Source organism: Zonotrichia albicollis, chromosome 1 (assembly GCF_047830755.1).
Source record: "Zonotrichia albicollis isolate bZonAlb1 chromosome 1, bZonAlb1.hap1, whole genome shotgun sequence".
Lineage (NCBI taxonomy): Eukaryota > Metazoa > Chordata > Aves > Passeriformes > Passerellidae > Zonotrichia > Zonotrichia albicollis.
This window is the reverse complement of record NC_133819.1, coordinates 66171010-66189759: the sequence shown is the minus strand read 5'-3', so window position 1 is coordinate 66189759 and position 18750 is coordinate 66171010. Positions and strand designations below refer to the sequence as shown.

Below are 18750 nucleotides of genomic sequence, written 5' to 3'. Positions count from 1 at the left end.
TGAGGTGGTTCTTGCAGGTGACTTCAAACAGGCATGTTCCAAAGCTAGGGATTGTCTGTCACTGCAAGTCATCCCCTGCCTGTAAAATTGTATTCCCAATTGTGGGGCATGAGAGTAAGAGTGCAGTTTATGAGGAGAAATATCTTGAAAGTAACTCCACTCTGCTGGGTAATGGTTATTTCCTGTAGATAATGAAAAGGGGACAAAGAATTGAGGAGTTAAGTCATGTAAGAGAACTGGGAGGACCCTGACGATGTTTAAAACAGCCCAGTATGAAGCAGAACTGAGGCAGCACAAAATTCCCCAACACCATTTCTTGTTACAGCTGTTGCTTTGTAGCTGCTGCCTCTTTACATTTCTGCATGCTTTCAGAATCACCTTTGTTTGAGGTCCCCATAATTCCCCCCACACCTCTCCTAGTTCCACACACCCTTTCTTCATGTGTGTGCTGGGATAAATGCTGTTTTGTGTGGTTTTTTTTTTTTTGTTGGGTTTTTTTTTTTTTTTTGTGTGTGTGTGGTGCATCAGGGCTCTGTCCTGGGTAACATTTTTATTGACTTGCACACAGGGAAGATGCTTGTGATTTTCTGCACTGCTCAGCTCCCTCCATCCTTCCCACGGCAAGTTGATACTAAAAATAAAATGTGAAACTTCTCACCTTTACTTTCAGTAAGATAAACCCCCAATTTTAATGTATTTTAACTAGGTAATAGGAATGCACTCTTCCTCATGTTTTGAGGAAGTAAAAGTCATGGTGAAGTTTTCTCCTCCTACCTCCTTTTCCCATGCCACCACTAAGCGATGAAAAGCCTGCACCTGCTGTTTGTCTTGCTTACACAAGACCCACTCACTAGTGGCAGCACCGCAGACTTCCCGGTGCCGTTTTTCCTGCCGCGTTCTCCACGCTGTTCCTCGTCAGGGGCAAGGGAAACATCCCCCTCATGCTGTCCCTTTGGGGAGGTTCAGCGCGGATAACTTGTGTCCCCGGGGATGGAGTGGCAGGAGGACAGAGGCAGGCTCTGCTCGGTGGTGCCAAGCAGTAGGTCAAGAGGCAAGGGGCAGAAACCGATGCACAGTAAATACGAGTTAAACAACTACTGCGTGAATGACTGCTCAGACTGGAACGTGGTGCCCACAGAGGTTGTGGGGTCTCCCTCACTGAAGAAAGGAAGTGTCCGGATGCAATCCTGTGCCATGTGCTCTGGGACGACACTGCTTGAGCGGAAAGGTTGGGTCAGATGACTCACTGAGGTCTCTTTCAACCTGAGTCATTCTGTGAAATGCCGCGGGAAGAGGGGAGACGGCGGTGGAATCACCCGCGGCGAGACCCGCACAGACCTCCGCTGTAGCCCTCAAGGCGTCCCTGAGCTGCGCCCGGGGACAGCCGTTTCCCCCGCCACGTCCCTCTGCGGGTCGCGGCAGATCCCAGCGCGCGCTTTTCCCGCGCAGCCAGCCCGGCCTGGCCCCTCCCGCTTCTCTCGGAGAGGGGGCGGTGCGCGTGCGCGGGAGCGGCCGGGCCCTCGGCCCGGCGCCGCTTGTGTGACGCGCCCGCGCGGGCTGGTGACGCGCACGCGGCCCGGGGCGGCCGCCGTGTGGTTGGTCGGCCGGGCAGGGGGGTGCGGCGGCGGCGGCTCGGGCCGCGGGCGGGCGGGCGGACAGCGCGCGGGGCGCCGCCGCCGGGCGGGAGAGCGCGAGCGAGGAGCGGCGAGCGGAGGGATCGCGGAGGGAACGCGGGGAAGGAAGAGACGCGCGAGAGGGAGAGACGCGCGAGCGCGCGCGCGCGGGTAGGGGCGGGGCGGAGGCCGCGGAGGAGCCCCCCGCGCGCGCGCCAGAGGCCGCGCGCGGCGCGTGGCGGGCGGGAGCGGCGCGGGGGGAGAGAGGCCCGGCCGGGCGCGTCCCCGCGGGGACGGTGACAGCGACAGCGCTGCCGGGCCGCGGCGGAGCACAGCGGCCGCACCAGGAGGAGGAGGACGAGGCCGCCGGCGGCGGCGGGCCGGATCGCATCATGGCCTCGGGCGGCGGCGGCGGCGGCAAGATCCGGACCCGACGGCACCACCTGGGAGCCGCGAAGCCGCCCTACGCGAGGGGCAAGCAGCAGGTGAGGTCGCGGGTCAGCCCCGTGAAGCCCTTTCCCTCCCACCCCGCTCGTCCCCCGGCGCTCCCCTCAGCGGCGGCAGGAGGCGCCCCGGAGGCCCGACCTCTTCCCTCCGCCACCCTCCCCCCTCCGCTCTCCACGCAGTCCCACGTGCGCGGCTTCGGGCCGGGGTTTCCCGGTGGAGCGGCCCGTGAGGAGGAGGAGGAGGGAAGGGTTTCCCGCCGGGGCTGTGGGGATTGTGGGATTTCCGGGAGCTCACCCCGCTCCGGCGCCGCCGGGCTGCGGGGGGATTTCGCCTCCCCTTTGTCTCCCGCCTGTTCCCCGCTAGGCAGGAGCGAAGGCGGGAGGAGGAGGAGAGGGCGGCTGGGAAGGGGTAGGTGCGCATTCCCTCTCCTCGCGGTTGGAGCGAGCTGGCTCCCGCTTCGTGGGATGCTCGTTTTGTCTCCGCGCTGCCCGGTTAAATCATGATTAAATTGATCTTAACTGGGTTATCAAGTTGGAGTTACTCGTCAGATTTAAGTGCATCGCTTCTAATATTTGCTTTTCTTGACGAATTCCAGGTTCCAATGTGTGTCTGTGAGGGTGCTGGGTAGTTAGGCATCTCCCATTGTGGGTTTTTTTTTTTTCCTTTTTTTTTTTTTTTTTTTGGTCGGATGCTGCCTGCAGAGCCCTTAGGTTTCTTCACCCCTTCCTTATGCCAAAACATGCTGGTGCAGTGTGAGCAAAATGTAATTCATGAGGCGTTTGTTCTTCTTTGTATTGTAGGACAGAATAGATAGATAATATTAAAAAAACAGTTTTTAAAGTGCAGTACATAGATCCCGTGCCATTCAGAGTGGCTGCAGGGAGTAGAAGCAAAGATCCTTCCCAACTGCTGTTTGTCAGAGAATTTCAAGATGCCTGGGGACAGTGCTCTGGAAATGCCTTTCACGTGTATTTATGAATCTGAAGTTGACTGTAAAACCAAAGCGTTTACTTTATTAAATCGGTGATATAAGCCAGGAGATTAAATACTATATGTAAAATTGAGGGTGTGTTACGCATAAATTGTTGCTCAATTAGTTTTTATTATTTGGGAAGTTCTGTACTTAATCCTTTGTATAGCACACTGATCAGCAGTGTTGTCCTTGTAAAGCAGGCAGGGTAACGCTTCATCCCAAGAATCACTGCCCTTCACTTGCAGAGCAAATGTTGAAAGCTCATACGTGAACGACAGAGTAATGTTGAAATTGCAATATCCTGCACGTGGTGCTACTGTGTAGATAACCGATAAAACAGATGAATTTAAAATAATTAGGTGAGGTGATTGTCTGATTATTCTATTGTCTCTTACCTGTGTGTGTTTTCTAGTAGGTTTATTTGAACAATGGGGCAAAGCAAACACGTGCTTGGGGGGGATATCTGTGGGATTCTGCCCAGAGCATGGATGCTGCAAGTAAAATACATCAATTAAATTATTATATAAAGTAATATATTGGGGTAAATAGTCAAACAGATAGGTGTCAGAAATGTGCATTTATTGTAAGGAATGGCTTTTTAACCCTATGTATCTTGCTAACATGCATTACATAGAAAGATGAGCTCTGGGTAGATAGCTTACTTGAACCGGAATTAATTGATAAGCGTTCTTATTTTCAATATGACATCCACTCTGCAGAAAGTGTTCTGTGGTTTGCTGTTGTCTCTCAGTAATGAGTTTGGGAAGACATGGGAGTGCTCCATGCAGTCTGGGCATGATCTCCTGCTCCCCAAACTATTATCAATAAGGAAGCTCATAGAAGTACTGTATTAAAACTGTCCTTAGTGCTTGGGGTCAGGACTCCAGTGCTGAAAACTCTCTCTTATCACCGAGCTCTGAAGGTGCCTAAGCACTGAATGGCATGTTACTAATACCTGTAAAATCTTAGGATATTTGGTTCTTTTCCACTTGTATGAAGATGAGTAGCATGATGCCAGGCTTACAATAGTAAGCCTGTTGTGTGTTTTTCTGAAGTTGTTATGCTTTCTTAATGTTGTTATTTTGCCATAGTCTCCCGGGGAGCTTGGTCAGGTGGGAATTCTCCAGTCGTGCCCAGCGTGCTGCAGAGTCAGTCTTCCATTAAGTGCAGCAACAGCTTTAGAAGACATTTGGAAGAGGAGATGCTGCTGCTTTTCGAAGATGATTAGCTAAAGCATTTGTTCAAAATGTGGTAGACCCTGCTTCAGATTTTTTTTTTTTTTTGCCTAGAGACATCAACCTACATCTTCCACTTTCTGGGCAAATATCCCAGTTGCCAAGCTGTGGTTGTCTTTGAGTTCTTCTGACTGAAACTGTGTTATTATCCAGAAAAAGAATGTGTGATTCATTGAGCCAGGAAGAGGATGTATAAGATGTTACTTTCCAAGAGTGGAGACATACAGCCTCTGATCCATGATTTCAGAAGTTATTTGTTTTATATATTCTGGAATAAACATGGAAAGTGCAGAATTTCCTGCCCTTTTCTTCCCAGGTGCCTGATAGAACCATATTTCATTACGTTGGTGTGTGTGGTTTTTTTAACTGTAGAGTCTTTTTTTAAACCAGTCTCAAATAGGAGGGATGAACAGATGCTGCTTGGAGGATGTGACTTGCAGCCTGTATTTTCTCTTGGAAGATGGAGCTATGAGTAGATTTCCCCCACTAGTGAAGGAACTAAACCACAGTATTTTCTTCTCTGCGCTACCATCCTGCTTTATAAAAAGTGCACTGTCAGCAGCTGTATTATTAAACCAAGAAACAAAAAGTAGTAGCACCACGAGGTAAGGACAGTATCCACTCACTCACCATGAAGATTTGAGGTGGGAGAGTCACATATCAGAATGAAAAGAGCCTTTTTGTATCTCTTTGGAGGCTGTTCTTGGAGCAGGATGGTGGAGTTCTTCCCATTGACTGTGCTTTCCTAGGGGTAGAGTGCTGACAGCTCCACATGGAATGCCCTGAGTTTGGGTTATGCTGTTCTCAGCACGCTGTGCACTTGGCCATCCTGTGCCGAAGTACCCTGCCTCCTCCTGCACTTGTTAAGGAGGAGGCACTTGGGTTAAAATTACAGCTTCTCTGAGAACTAAGCTCATGCCAGGTGAGGGAGCTGCTGTATCCAGCATCTCGGTTTCATCTTCCAGATGTGGCCCCAGTGTTTCTAAGTGCTGGTTTGTCCTGGTCATTTGGATAGACCGATGGTGAGAATTACCAATGCGGATGTGTTAAATGGGAGGGATGTTTGCTTTGCTGCCTTACTAAACTGCTTCTAGAAGAGTATTTGTATGTTCCTATTGTTAATTTTATGTTTAATTTTGTGCTTTCGTGTGTGCTGATTTAACTTGGAACAATGCCATTCTCATCCAGGTAACAGATTTCAGAGATTTTAAGTGTGACTTAAAGGAGAAAAGAATAAAATAACTTCTTGTGATATTTTTTTATTTGAGAATTAAGCATTCGGATGAAAGAGTCAGAGAACTTTGGTTCTCCTGCACTTTTATTTAAACTCATACAGGCAGATTTAAGCATGAGAAAAAACCAGTTACCTGAAAAGTGTTTATAACCTCCCCATAAACTTCTATATTCGCGCTGAGCTTTAGCTTAGAGCTGTTTGATATTAGACATAATGTCTGTACATTAAAACTTATGCCAAGGAGTGACGTTTTCCTTTTTTCCTACATGTGTATGTGCCAGTGCATATTTATAGTGTAAATGTCCAAATCCAAAGATGTTTTCCTTGATGAAACCAGCGTAAGTCTGTGCATGTATTGTAGTTGGTCTTGTGCTGATGTAGTTAGGACATAACCTGACAAAGGGGACCAGAAGGCCACTGGAAGCCACTTTCATAGGCCTGGGTCATGAAAGCCTCTCTGGATTTGTGAGTTTCACCAAGTCACTTGAGACATCATCTAAGGTTCTTCCCAGAGGGACTAAGTACAGGACTGGGAACTGAAAACTGTATGCAGCAGTGTCTAAAGCATTGCATTGCTGCCTGCTGCTGTCTTGAAGGTGGGCCATGCTTGGCAGTGACTGCAGCAGTGGGCAGAAGGGATCTTACAAACCACCAGGTTTATTTTGTGAGGAAATTTTGAAACTTTGATGCCTAAGAGTTCCTAGAGAATCATTGAGCAATGTAACCTAGGTAATGTTTCATAGGCCTTAAACAGGAAAATGATAATTTAAAAAGTCTTTATTAAGAATATCTGTATGGACCTACACAAATACCATTGTATTAACTCCAGTCAACAGGATTGCACCTTGAAGCACACTTAATATGGTTGTATTTGTATATAATTCTGCTTGATTTGGTTTAGTAGTAAGCTAGCACATTGAGCTAAACCAAATATATTTGGAGAAATGTTTAATGTGTATTTAAAGATTTTTTTTACAAGATGGGCTGATAGTCAACATCAGAAGTTTTGTCTTTGTCCCAGCAATACGATACTGTATTGGCAAAACAGGTGTTGAAATTTGGCACTTGGCTTTCTACTGCTACTGTAAACAAAAATGTATTCTAATTGGGAAGAACTTACAACACTGAGATATTGACAGTTTTCTCTCATTTAGGCTAGCAGTACTGTACACTTGTACAAATTGTCGATGATGATTGCTATAGCATTTCATTAATATTCTAGGGTTTGTTTCAAAGTGTTGTTGTGACAGTCTTGGAGGCTGTGAAGTGTTGGGGACAAACAGGATTAATGAGTGGTATCTTTGGAAAAGAAAAAAGCAGATGAAATAATTGAGTGTGTTAGCTGGGACACTGCAAATTGTCTTTGGTTGCTGGCAGCACATCACTTCCTCGGAGTTATTTATTCCTCCAGTCAGTAATTAGAACCAGTTCTTGCTCCCCTGCCATGGACAGACTGAGCTGCTGCTCAACAGTGATTGATTCTAACAACTCGTCAGGACAGAGTTCAGAATCTTTTGTGCGCCCAGAAATGTTTGAGCAAAAGTATTGCAGGTTGCTGCAGGTGGTGGGCTGCCACAGCATTATGTACTGAATTCATAACACACTGGGATGACTGGCTCAGTGGTCATGGGGCAAATGGTGCATGTTGTTTACCTGGACTTTAGCAATGCTGCCTGCAGCATGGTCTCCCATGTGATCCCTGTTGTCCACTTGGTGAAATACAGACTTGTCAGGTGGACCGTAAAGTGATTGGAAAATTAGCAGGACCATTGACCTCAAAGGGTTGTGACCAGCAGTGCAAAGATCCAGTGGCAGCCAATTGCTAATAGAGCTCTCAGAGGATGATATTGAGGCTGATGCTGTTCCATGTCTTTATTAACAACCAAGGAATGCCATGGATCCTCAGCAGATAATACCAAACCCTTGGGAACTTCAGCCCTGTTGCATAATGAAGAAGGGGCTGCCATTGAGGGAACTTGGCAGAAGTGGGCTGCCAAGAACCTTGTGAGTTTTAATAAAGGCAAATGTGAAGTCCTTCATCTGGGACAAAACAGCCCCACCGACCTGCTGGACAGCAAGTTGAACGTGAGTCAGCAGGACGCTCTTGAGGTAAAGAGGCCAGCTGCATACTGGGAGGTATTAGTAAGTGTGTGGGAAGGATGTAAAGGGAGTTGCTTTTTCCCCTGCATGCAGCACTTTCAGGACTGCATCTGGACTGTTGTGACTAGTTTTGTCCTCTCCAGTTCAAAAAAAGACAAGGAAAACATACAGGAGTGAGTCTGGTTGGGAGACATCAAAATCATAATGGCTTTGAGAACTGGGTGTGTTCAGATGAAGAACAGCAAATACCTAATAAGACTATAGAGAAGGTGTAGCAAGCTCTTCTAGGAGATTCATAGCAATACAAAGGGACAATGGACTCAAGATGCCAAAGTGGAAATTCTGATTTCATAATTGGAAAAATCTTTTAACTGTGAGACTCGCCAGCATATTGGAAGAACTGCCCAGAGATGTCTCAAAACCCAGGTGGACCTGCTGGTTTTGGCCATTCTCTGAGGAGGAGGTTGTAGCAGTAGGTGATGCATGGGGTGCCATGCAACCTCGTGTGTGTGGTTCTGTCAGAGCTGCTGCAGCTGGACCACAGAGCACACACAGGCGATTTCAGTGTAAATGTCACTGTTCCTCTAGGTTGGCAATCCTTTTGCTGGTCTGTCCTCTAATTCTGTCTTTGGGGTTGTGCTGTCTCTTGAGGATAATGCCTCTGTCTCACTGTTGCAGTTTTTCCAGACTAAATTGCAAGCTTGCCCTCAAAAAGAGAGTAACTAAGAGGCTTTTTTCTAGGGTTGCTATTTTGCTGACCAATTTTTAAAAATTCTTCTGTCTTCTTAGTGGCAGGTCATGTGATATACTTTTCCATTTTTTTCTGCCATTAAATTGTAAAAAATCTCATATTTTTTGCTTTTTAATGTTCTGTGTAATCAGTTCAGTATTTATTGTACTGCCCTTGGCTTGGTGCAACCCCAGTGCCCATGCAAGCTGGGGCATGAGTAGATGGAGAGCAGCTCTGCCAAGGATTTGGAGTTGCTGATGCATGAGAGGCTGTGTATGAGTTGGCAATGTGTGCTTCCAGAAAGGCAAACATATCCTGGGCTGCATCCAAAGCAGTGTGGCCAGCAGGCTGAGGGAGGGGATTCTGTTCTTCCAGTCCTCTCTGGCGAGGCCCCACCCGGAGTATTGCAGGCAGCTCTGGGGTCCTCAGCACAGAAGGACAGGGACCTGTTGGAGTGAGGGCAGAGATGGGCCTCAGGGATTGTCAGGGGGCAGAAGAGCCTCTGCCATGAAGACAGGCTGAGAGAGTTAGTGCTCTTTAGCCTGGAGAAGAGAAGGTTCTGGGAAGACCTTATGAACCCCCTTTGAGAACCTAAAGGGGGCTTAGACTCCTTTAACTGAAGGAGGGTTGATTCACACTGGATGTAAGGAAGAAGTTTTTAAGAAGAGAATGATGATACGTTGGAACAGGATGTCTAGAGAGGTGTTTGAAGCTCTGTTCCTGGAAACATTCAAGGTCAGGTTAGATGGGGCTCTGAGCAACCTGATCTAGTTGAAGATGCCCCTGCTCATTGCAGGGAAGTTTGGATTAGATTTAGTTTAGACCTCTAAAGGTCCCTTCCAACCCAAAACATTCTGTGAGTCTGTGTTGCACTTAAGTGTAGGATTTTTGGATGGTTTTGGCTTGAGACTACTGTGATTTTTTCAACTGAAAAAGATGAGTTCATCTTTGCATTCCCATTTGCTGGGATGAAATGCTTGGGCTAACACAGATACACCAGCATGCATTGAGTCCTACACCTGTGAAATACACAATTTGTGAATACATGAGGCACTAGAAAACTTTCCTTCTCTTTGCTGAGGCTATTTAATGTCTTCTTGATGGTTTTGCTCTTGGAAAAAGTTGTGTGACAGTGTCTTGGGGAGCTGGCTGACTTTGCTTTTAGTTATGATTGTATTTTGAATCAAATATTTTTGAAGCGGATATGTCACAAAACTCTTTCCCCTATTAGAGCTCAGGGCCTGGTGACTTCCAAGACTGAAGTAAACCAAGCAAAGAGCTAAACTGCTCAGTTGATATTTTCTTTGAGACTGAATTACAGTGAGGCACTGAAATATTTATAGTAATGAGGTATAAAATCTCTGAGATTTTATGAGAGAGTAAATGAGAGGTGAGACTGTAATACAGGTGCACTTGTAATTAAAATTATCCTAAGCAAAACAGATAAAAACAAGGCTTAAACTGATTTAAATCTAGCTATGTTCGGGAATTGCTGTGGTGCAGCCAGACACGTATTAAATTTTCTATATAAGTGCATGTGTTCTAATGTCAGCCCTCAGTATTTTTTACTAAACTTACTTTACAGAGTTGTAGAATATATACATATTTGTAGATGTTTTTTTAGTGACCTTGAGTCACTAAAAAAATAATCTCTACATGCCATAGCAATTTTTCATGTTGCTGGTAAGAGAAGTGTCTGAAGATACTGGTTCTGTATTTAAAGTGAGGTGCTCTTGGTTCTGTCAGTTGCAGTGTGATGAAAAAATACAGCCAGAAAGACACTGCTGCCTCTCACAACAGAATATTACTGCCCTGCAGCAGAGTTGAGGCTACCTGGGCTTTACAGTTTGAGAATATTACCTTAAAATGTCAAGGAATGTAACAATACCCCTCACGGCTCCAGCTGAAGCAACTGTGTCCAAAGGTCGTTTCTTCCGTTTCTCTTAAGCACCAATTCTTATTTCACCAAACGTTTTAGAGTCTTGTTAGGAACTGTGTGCACCAGGGTTAGATGTGTCAAATTTAAAGTAATTGCAGGTTATGCTGGTTAGATGAATTGTGAGGCGTGACTTTTGTATGGGGCACAATGTCTGTGGATGATACTTAAAAGGTAGGAAGGCTTTTGAGTTTTGCTGAAGTACCCAATTATCACAGCAAATAACTAAATGTCATGATGTAGTTACCTGATTTTAATTTACCTGTTAAAATTTGTGAATTAGATAACATATTGAGGGTGCAACAGGATTAGCTGTAGATTTTGCAAAATGACTGATATGTGCTATTATCAGCTCAGTTTATACATCAGCATGGACAGAAAAGATACTTCAGAGGGAGGATGTGAATATTTTGCTGGTTTTTGCTAATACTGGTTTATCTTGAAAAATTTAATTCCAGTCTTCTGTTTTGATGACTGTGCTCTCCAAAATGTCAGGAGTGAGATTTTGTAGCTTAGTTTTGTGAAATATGCTTCAAAGCTTCAAGCCTTATCCTCAGTAGGAAGCACTGGACATAGGGATGGACATTGGCAAGCTGCAAGTGGATCTCAGATGGCTTTTAACTGTTGCTTCAGGAGTTGTTGAAGAATTTGGGCTGCCCATTTTTGGGTTTCAATGCATAGTGTGTCCTCACCACTATGTTCCATAGTGTCATGGTACCCTGTTTTGTTTGTGAGTGCTTTCAGGCAAAATAACTTTGAAAATGTTTAGTTCTTTGTGCATTGTGACAGGTAGCAAATTTGTAGTATGGGGTATGATGCATTGATAGCCTTTGTATGCATGAACTCCTTGGCTATAAATGCAGGAAAGAGGAAGACTTTGCCATTACCAGTTATGTTTGGTGATGTTGAAATATGTAATGAATTGCATGTTAATGTGTATAGAGTACCTGTAAATAAGATAAACAATTTTATGTGCAAGTAATGTATTTAAATCCTAAATATAAAATGTATGTTATATTTTGCAAAATCTGATAGCTTGTGCTAATGAACTTCTAAAGACCATCTGTTGCCATGGGAAATGTACTTCTGATCATTCTAGTTTTAAACTTGTCCTTGTGGTTATGTCAGAAATAAAAGTAGTGACTTTAGACTAAATGGTTTCCTTATAGGAAAGATATTCTGAGCAGCATTTCAACTAATATAATTCTAGATATTGCTTATGAAACTTACCTGGGGACACACTGTAGCAGCTGGGATGAGCAGTCCTCGATTAAAAAGTACTAACTACTTGGAATTCCTTCTTAAATTGGGAAAGAAAGAACTTTAAAACTGCTTTTAAAGTTGTAAGGGAAAATAGTGTCATGAATCTTAAATGTTTTGGTTTTGCTGCTAATAGATTTCCATCTCAGAGTGTAATACTGAATGTAATCTACAGTGCCCATTGCTGATTGCTGCTGAGAGTTAACTAGTGCCTGTGTAATGCTTCTTTAAAGGAAGAGAGAAAGGTACCTTGTACTTTGTGGTGTGTTTTGTAATGTTGTCACTGTGTCAGGTGAAGGTGTGGACAGAACTTCAGATAAAAACCATTCAGCGTCACAAGGATTTAACCTAGTGTGTTAGGCACTGATTTATCTCTCAGAGCACATACTGGTGTTTTGCTCTCGGTTTTAAGTGATAATAATGTATACAGATGTGCATACAGTGCCAAAAAATACCTGAATTTCCCTGGAACCTTTATTTTAACGCTAACTAGACTAAGGAAAATAAGGCTCACTTAAGCAATAAGAAAGAAATACACACGCATCTGGTAATATAATCCCTTCTTCAAGACTTTCAGGAATAAATCTGAACTAGTCCACTTGTCCTAAATAAAATTGTGTTTTTCAAATGTTACATAATTAATAACATTCCTGAATCATATTGTTCATATTAAGTAATAAGTTTTATTGTCTTTTTTCTAAATGAAATATCAAACTTTGCTGTCCTACATACAAATTGAAGCCGCTTCCTGAATAGGAAAAGCAGAGTTAGTCTAATCCAGTCTGAGTCTGCTGCAGCGAGAGACAATCATGTCATGTTTCCATTTCTATTCCTGCTGTTGCATGAACATCAGTGCAGGCACATGGTAAGCTGCACCAGCAGCCTGATGCCCCTGAGGGGTAGTCCCTCACCATCATGGTCTATAGACTGATTTTTGGTTGGATCTATTTAACAGAGCCTTGCTACAGTTCATCATTTGGTTGCCTGTATGTGCTAGTGGCAGCACAAGGAAAGGGTGAGGTGAAGAGGAGAATGGGACAGTGTCTTTAATGACAATACGGACGCAGGATGATCGAAAGAAAAGAGGAGTTTTATTTCATTTCCTCTGGTTCTGGCTGCCTGATTGTGCTTTCTCTCAGGCCAGTTCTGGTGCACTGAGCCAGTTTAACTCATGGGCCCAGCAGAGAAATGTGTACTTTTTGCCAGATTAATGAATTCAGCTAGTATGGAGAGTAGCCTGCTATGTGCCAGAGCTGACATGAGCTAACTGTGGGGGGTGGAGGGAAAGAAAATTCCTTTTTGGTGTTTGGAATTGGTTGGATTGATCTGCTCTATCTCAATGAACTTCACTGATGACTTTCTTTTTGAGGACTTACTGATTCATATGTTCTGATAGCTTTAACTTTGGAATTGGAAGCAAAGAAGTCTCTGAGAGGCAAGAATTTGATGCTTTACAGAGGTGTGTGTACAGTGAAGTGGAAATCAGCTCTTTTATCCAGTTGTGTATTTTGCATCTCTGACAAATTTCTGTAAGTGTATGACTGTTACATAACTTTTATACATTTTTTTCATACTTGAACCTTCTGGACTGAAATCAACTCAGTTGCAGAACGGATGTTTTTGAGTAATGTGTCACTGCTGAGTGCTTCTGCCAGTACTTTCCTCACCCTGTGCTATGTGAAAGACCCTTACAAGCTGGAACAACTGTCCTATTCCGTCAATATTTTAGGCCAAGAAATATAATTTTGGCCAGCTATTGCCTGCTTTTAAGTTTAGGATTCAAACTGTGACCACAAACTACTTATTTTTCTTTCTTTCTTTGTATAAATCCTTTGAAGAAGTGGTCTTTTTAAGTAGTAAATTATGACACCAATTTGGTAACTGATACTTCTGTCTGCATCTTTTGCTTAGTGTTGCAGCCAGCGTGGGTTTATGAAGGCAGATCCTGCTTGACCAATCTGATCTCCTGTGGTAGAGTTACCCGCTTGGTGGATGTTGGATGCCATCTGCCTAGAATTTATTGTAAAGCCTTTGACACCATTTCCCATGGCATTCTCCTGGCTTCCCATAGTGTGAATGGGTGTGATCTTTGCTGAATAAAAAACTGTGTGGATGGCCAGGCCCAGAGCGTGGTGGTGAATGGGGTTACATCCAGCTGGTGACCAGGCACAAGTGGTGTTTGCCAGGGCTCAGTATTGAGGCAAGTCCTTTTTAACATCTTCATCAATGACCTGGACAAGGGGATCGATTGCACCCCAGGCCAGTTTGCAGATCACACCAAGTTGGGCAGAAGCGTTGATCAGCTGGAGGACAGGAAAGTTCTAGACAGGGATCTGGGAAGGCTGGGTGGGTGGGCTGAGGCCAGTTGTATGAGGTTCAGTAAGATGAAGTGCCAAGTCCTGAATTTGGGTCACAGCAACCCCCTGCTGGCTGGGGTAAAGGTGGCTGGAAAGCTGCATGGCAGAAAAGGACCTGGTGGTGCTGGTCAGCAGTGTCTGAACAGCAGCCAGCTGTGCACAGCTGGCCAGGAAGGCCAGTGGCATCTTGGCCTCTGTCAGCAGTAGTGTGATCAGGAGGAGCAGGGCAGTGATTATCCCCCTGTACTGAGCACTGGTGAGGCCACACCTGGAATCCTGTGTTCAGATTTGGGCCACTCTCTGTGAGGAACACACTGAGGGGCTAGAGCCTGTCCAGAGAAGGGCAGTTGGAGCTGGCACTTGAGGATGTGGTTTAATGGTGAACACGATGGTAGTGCTGAATTAACAGTTGGACTTGATGATCCTAGAGGTGTTTTCCAACCTTAATGATTCCATGACCTTATGAGAAGAGGGCTTTGGGCCCTCCAAGGAAGGATTTGAGTCTCCAGCACAGGGCTTTGGCCCCTGGAAGTAGGCTTTTGGAGGTGAGTAGGAGGGTTTGAATGCTGCATTTGGATTTTCTTGGATTTTGTGCCCTCAAATGATGCTTCAATACCTTGAACTAAGGCTCTGCTCCCTGGAAATGGGGTTTTAGAGGAAGGCTTTGAGCCCATTAGATAAAGGCTGAATCCTAAATAGGAGGCTTTGGAAGGTAGGGTTTGGGCCTAGGAGATGTGCCTTTGTACTTTACAAAGACTTTGAATTCTACAAGTGAGGCTTTGGGCCTTCCAAATCAGACGTGGAGCCTTCAAAATAATGCTCTTGGCCCTTCAGACAAGTCTTGGGACCTAAGGAGCAGGGCTTGAAACTCAGTAATGAGTGTTTGTGCCCAAACAAGGAGGGTTTGGACTCTTGGGTCACAGTTGGACGCAGTGATCCAAGAGGTCTTTTCCAGCCTTAATAGTTCAGTGATTCCATGATGTCAAGCCAATATGCCTTGGAGTAGCTGTTACTGTAGTTACTGTTGCTATGATGTTTGTATACATAGGCTTAGATAGACCTAGCAGAGCTGCAGGCACTTGAGATGATGCACAGATATTGAAAAATGGTTGTAAATACCTGTTCATAAGCTATTGGGTCTTTCTGGTGGATTTTCATTTTGTTCAGCTTTCCTGCTGATATTTTTTGGGGTGAGTGTATTTAAGGTGATAGCAGTTGATACTGACAGCAGCTTAAACCTCTGAAATCAGTCAGTTAAGGAGTAAAACATTTTCACTGAATAAAACACAGTTGGGACTGCCCCTGTGAGTCTTCTGCCCTTCCATGATATTAAGTTTGGTACCTGTGTGGCCTGTAGAAATGAGAAGTTATGAACATTAGACTGAGTGCCAGTGCCACGTCCTCTGCTCCCAACCTGAGACTGGGAACTAGAACAGTTTTTGTGCAGTAGCATGCTCACAGTAGCTATACTGAATGAAGGCGTTCTGGAAGAGGCTGCTTCATATTTGTGGCATGAGAAGATCAGGATCCGAGCAGTTGGCTGGAGAATAAGCCTGCTAGAGTTGTCTATTGCTGTGTCTTTTGTACTTCATATCTGAAGATCTGTTGGCATCAATGAGATGTGTACTATCCTTGTCAGCTTTCTAGAAGGATTAATGATTCCTCTCTGAGGAGATGGGATGAACAAAGTGCAGAGCTGGTGACACAGTAGTAGAGGGGGAGTGCTCTGCGGCTTGTTTGCGTGTGCCGAGAGAGAGGGAAAGGATGTTCAAATGCTTGTGCTGCAGTTGAAGTATTAAGAAAACTGCAAGTTAGGGTAAGATTAAAATGCTACCTTTAAAGACAGTAAGGCATGCCATTTTGCTGAATTGTTCTGGCAGGAATAAGCACTATGCATGTTCAGATGTGTAGTTTATCAGTGTTACCTTACCTGCCTGACTTGATCAGGAATCCAACCACAGAGCTTTATTGATTGGCTTTTAGCTCTCATGGGCAGATAAGAGATGATGGAAGGTATTCTGGTGGGGGTTTTTTTTTGGTGTGTCATCTGTGTGTATTTGAATAGGCATACCTGGGGAATGTGGAATACTTTTAGGGGGGAGGTTTTTTTTTAATGGAATCTGTTTTTTATGATGGCTCTTTTATAATGCCTGCATAGTTCTTTCACAGTGCCTTTAACATATTTTGCAGACAGAAAATGTAGATGCCTTTACATGTACTTTGCTTTCTCTTGCTTTGTCACTAAGCCAGAATTATTCTGGAGTATAAAACTATGTTCCTTGTCTACCATTGTGCCTAAGCTGGATGGAGCAGGCCATTAGTACTTGGTGCAGTACTGCTGTGCTGAGTTCCAGCTCATGGGCAGGTTTGGGAAGTTACCCTGTGTTACCCAGCTTGGAATGCTGATTGTGTGGAGAATGGCAAGGCTGCCATTTGCATGAAAGGGTCAAACCAGTCTGGTGTCAGATATGGATGGTAAAACGTCATCTTAGTTAATTACTAGTCTGGCTGCGTTCTCCAGTTACTCATTAGGATTTCTAATGGTTGGGTGTTTGCTCTTCTGGATGCCTGTGGCTTCTTCCATTTTGAGTCTCAGGTAGCTTTCAGTCCTGGGAGGATTTCCTCAGCAAGAGAATCGTACTGGCACCTGTTTTATGTCCAGTAATGTCATACTCTTTAATGGAGAGATTCTCTAGCAATACTGAATATAGTAATGCCTAGCTTTTTGGAAAGAGCAATTGCCTTGGATGCAGTTTGTGTCCTGACCATTTGCTTATTTTGGCACATTTTGACTCCTCTAATTTCCTGATATGCTTTTATTTGTAGCAGCAAAATACTCACTCCCCTAAAGGGGGACAGTGTGTCACAAGTAAAGGTGAAAATGAGGGGCTGGGAACAGAGTACAGGCTGCCTCTTTGCTGGTGCCAGGCACTGAACTGCTCTTGAGCTCTGGTGTTGAGGCTTAGTATTTATGTAGAATAGCAGCAACACCCTAAGCACGGCATATTAGTGTGCGTCTTAGTGCGGTAATTGTGATAGATGCATTTATTATGCTCCACTCTGTCTACTTTAAGCTGTCCCAGGCTAGTTATTCTGTCTTTGTGCAAGTAAAAGATTAAATTATAGATTATTATGAAACATGTCAAATTGTAAATTAAGATGACTTTCTTTCTGTGAATAGACTTTTGTTTTCTACCTTGCTTTTCTCCTCTTTGCCAGCCCCCTTCCTAACTCCAGATTCAAGGCTGTCCTGTAAGCTGGTATTTGTGTTACTGTGTATGAAATATGTGAATGACAGATATGGACTTTTTCTTTCACATGTGCTGAATTTTTAAAGAAAGTTGAATACAACAGGGTTCATGTTTCAGAGTTGTTTACTAGACTAACTACTACATGTTCAAAGAATATTCTCCATTTTCTATGCATGAATAATAATTTTTAGAAATTTTTGTTGCCTGAACCCAGAAAAATAACGAAGTACCTTGATGCATGTGTTAGCAACTGGCAATGAAGTTCAACAAAAATCTTTTTTACGCTCTTGTTGCTTTTCAATTTCCAAAGTGTTGAAATTGTGGAGGTAGTTTTGGTGCTTTCTTAAGCTTGTGGAGGTTAGAGCAGGTTCTGTGGCTGCAGTCAGTGTAAGAGGGGCAGCTCCATGCTGCAAGCACTCTGCTGCACAGGGTTGAGATTTGACAAGAAGGCGTGTTGAAACTTTGAGGATATGATGGGGAACAAGTGACTGCCTAAAACAAAATGTTAAATAAATATTTCTTACAAGAATGTAAGCATTACAAATAATTGGTAAATGTCAACATGGAAATGGCTTTTATGTATTCAGTAACTGCCAAATATTAAGGTTTGTAGATACAAAATGAAAACTGATCAAATGGAGTCTGTTCAACAGTCCTGTAGTGAGGAGTCCGTTGTTCAACTGTAGCTGTTTCTTCAGAGATCCTTTCAGGATCCCTTCACTATTCAGAGCAGAATAGTGGGGGTTTTGGTGAGCATTGTTCCTACAGTTCAGCATTAGAAAAAGAAATATTTAAGTTCACTGATTTTAGTAGCTATTACGCTCATCACTACTGCTATAGATAATTGCTGAGCTTATGGGTTTGATGGTTTTTCAAGTGAAGGTGTCCTCCAAATGTGTGTACATCGGGAGTTATTTAGAAATTTAATTTCTTTGTGACCTTGTGACTTGACAAGGTGAATTTCAGCTGTAGTTTTAGAATGTGGAAGTTTTGCCAAGGTCACTGGGAAGTGCAGAAACTGATGGGTTAGTAGTAAATCAATGTTAAGTGCATTTTTGTCATGCATGTTGCAGAAGTATAGGAATTCTTTATGAAGGATCCGCCACCTTCTTATCTTACTCATCTGAATATTGCTATCTAATGTCTGTCTTTGAGGTCTGTGCAAGGCTGCATCCCAGATCATGCTGCTGACTGTGCTCATATATTTTTCTTTCAAGCTGGGGCTCCTTAGCAGAGTGACCGAGTCAGTGAAAAACATTGTACCAGGATGGTTGCAGAAGTATTTCAATAAAAGGGAAGATAAATGTGTAGACATGAATGAATCTGCAAACGAGGAAGAGAATCCAGTAAACTATCACCATGATTATGCAAATGAAGATGCCATGGTAATTGATGGGAGAGTCACGCCTGAATCAGCAAGAATTAATTTAGAAGGTATGTGCAATATCATTTAGTATTCTGACCATCTGTATTTATTCACAGATTTTTGGTTTTGAATCTACGTTTCTAGGGGAGGCTGGAAGGAGCATTTGGACAGGAAAAAAGCAAACAACAAAAAACCCTGCAACACCCAAACCAAAATGACCAACCTGCCGAAAACCCCAACCTGAAATA

General features: G+C 44.0%; 1 protein-coding gene across 2 annotated transcripts in view; it reads left to right on the top strand.

Annotated features, from left to right (window-relative positions):
- The first annotated feature begins 1557 nt into the window (after positions 1-1557).
- NUP153 (nucleoporin 153) overlaps positions 1558-18750 on the top strand; it is a 47627-nt gene continuing 30434 nt past the window's right edge. For both annotated transcript variants that reach the window (XM_074543345.1, XM_074543338.1), the window contains exons 1-2: positions 1558-2098; positions 18354-18570. In XM_074543345.1, the coding sequence (XP_074399446.1) occupies positions 2006-2098; positions 18354-18570 (310 nt within the window). In that variant the 5' untranslated portion in view covers positions 1558-2005. The remainder of the gene's footprint in view (positions 2099-18353; positions 18571-18750) is intronic.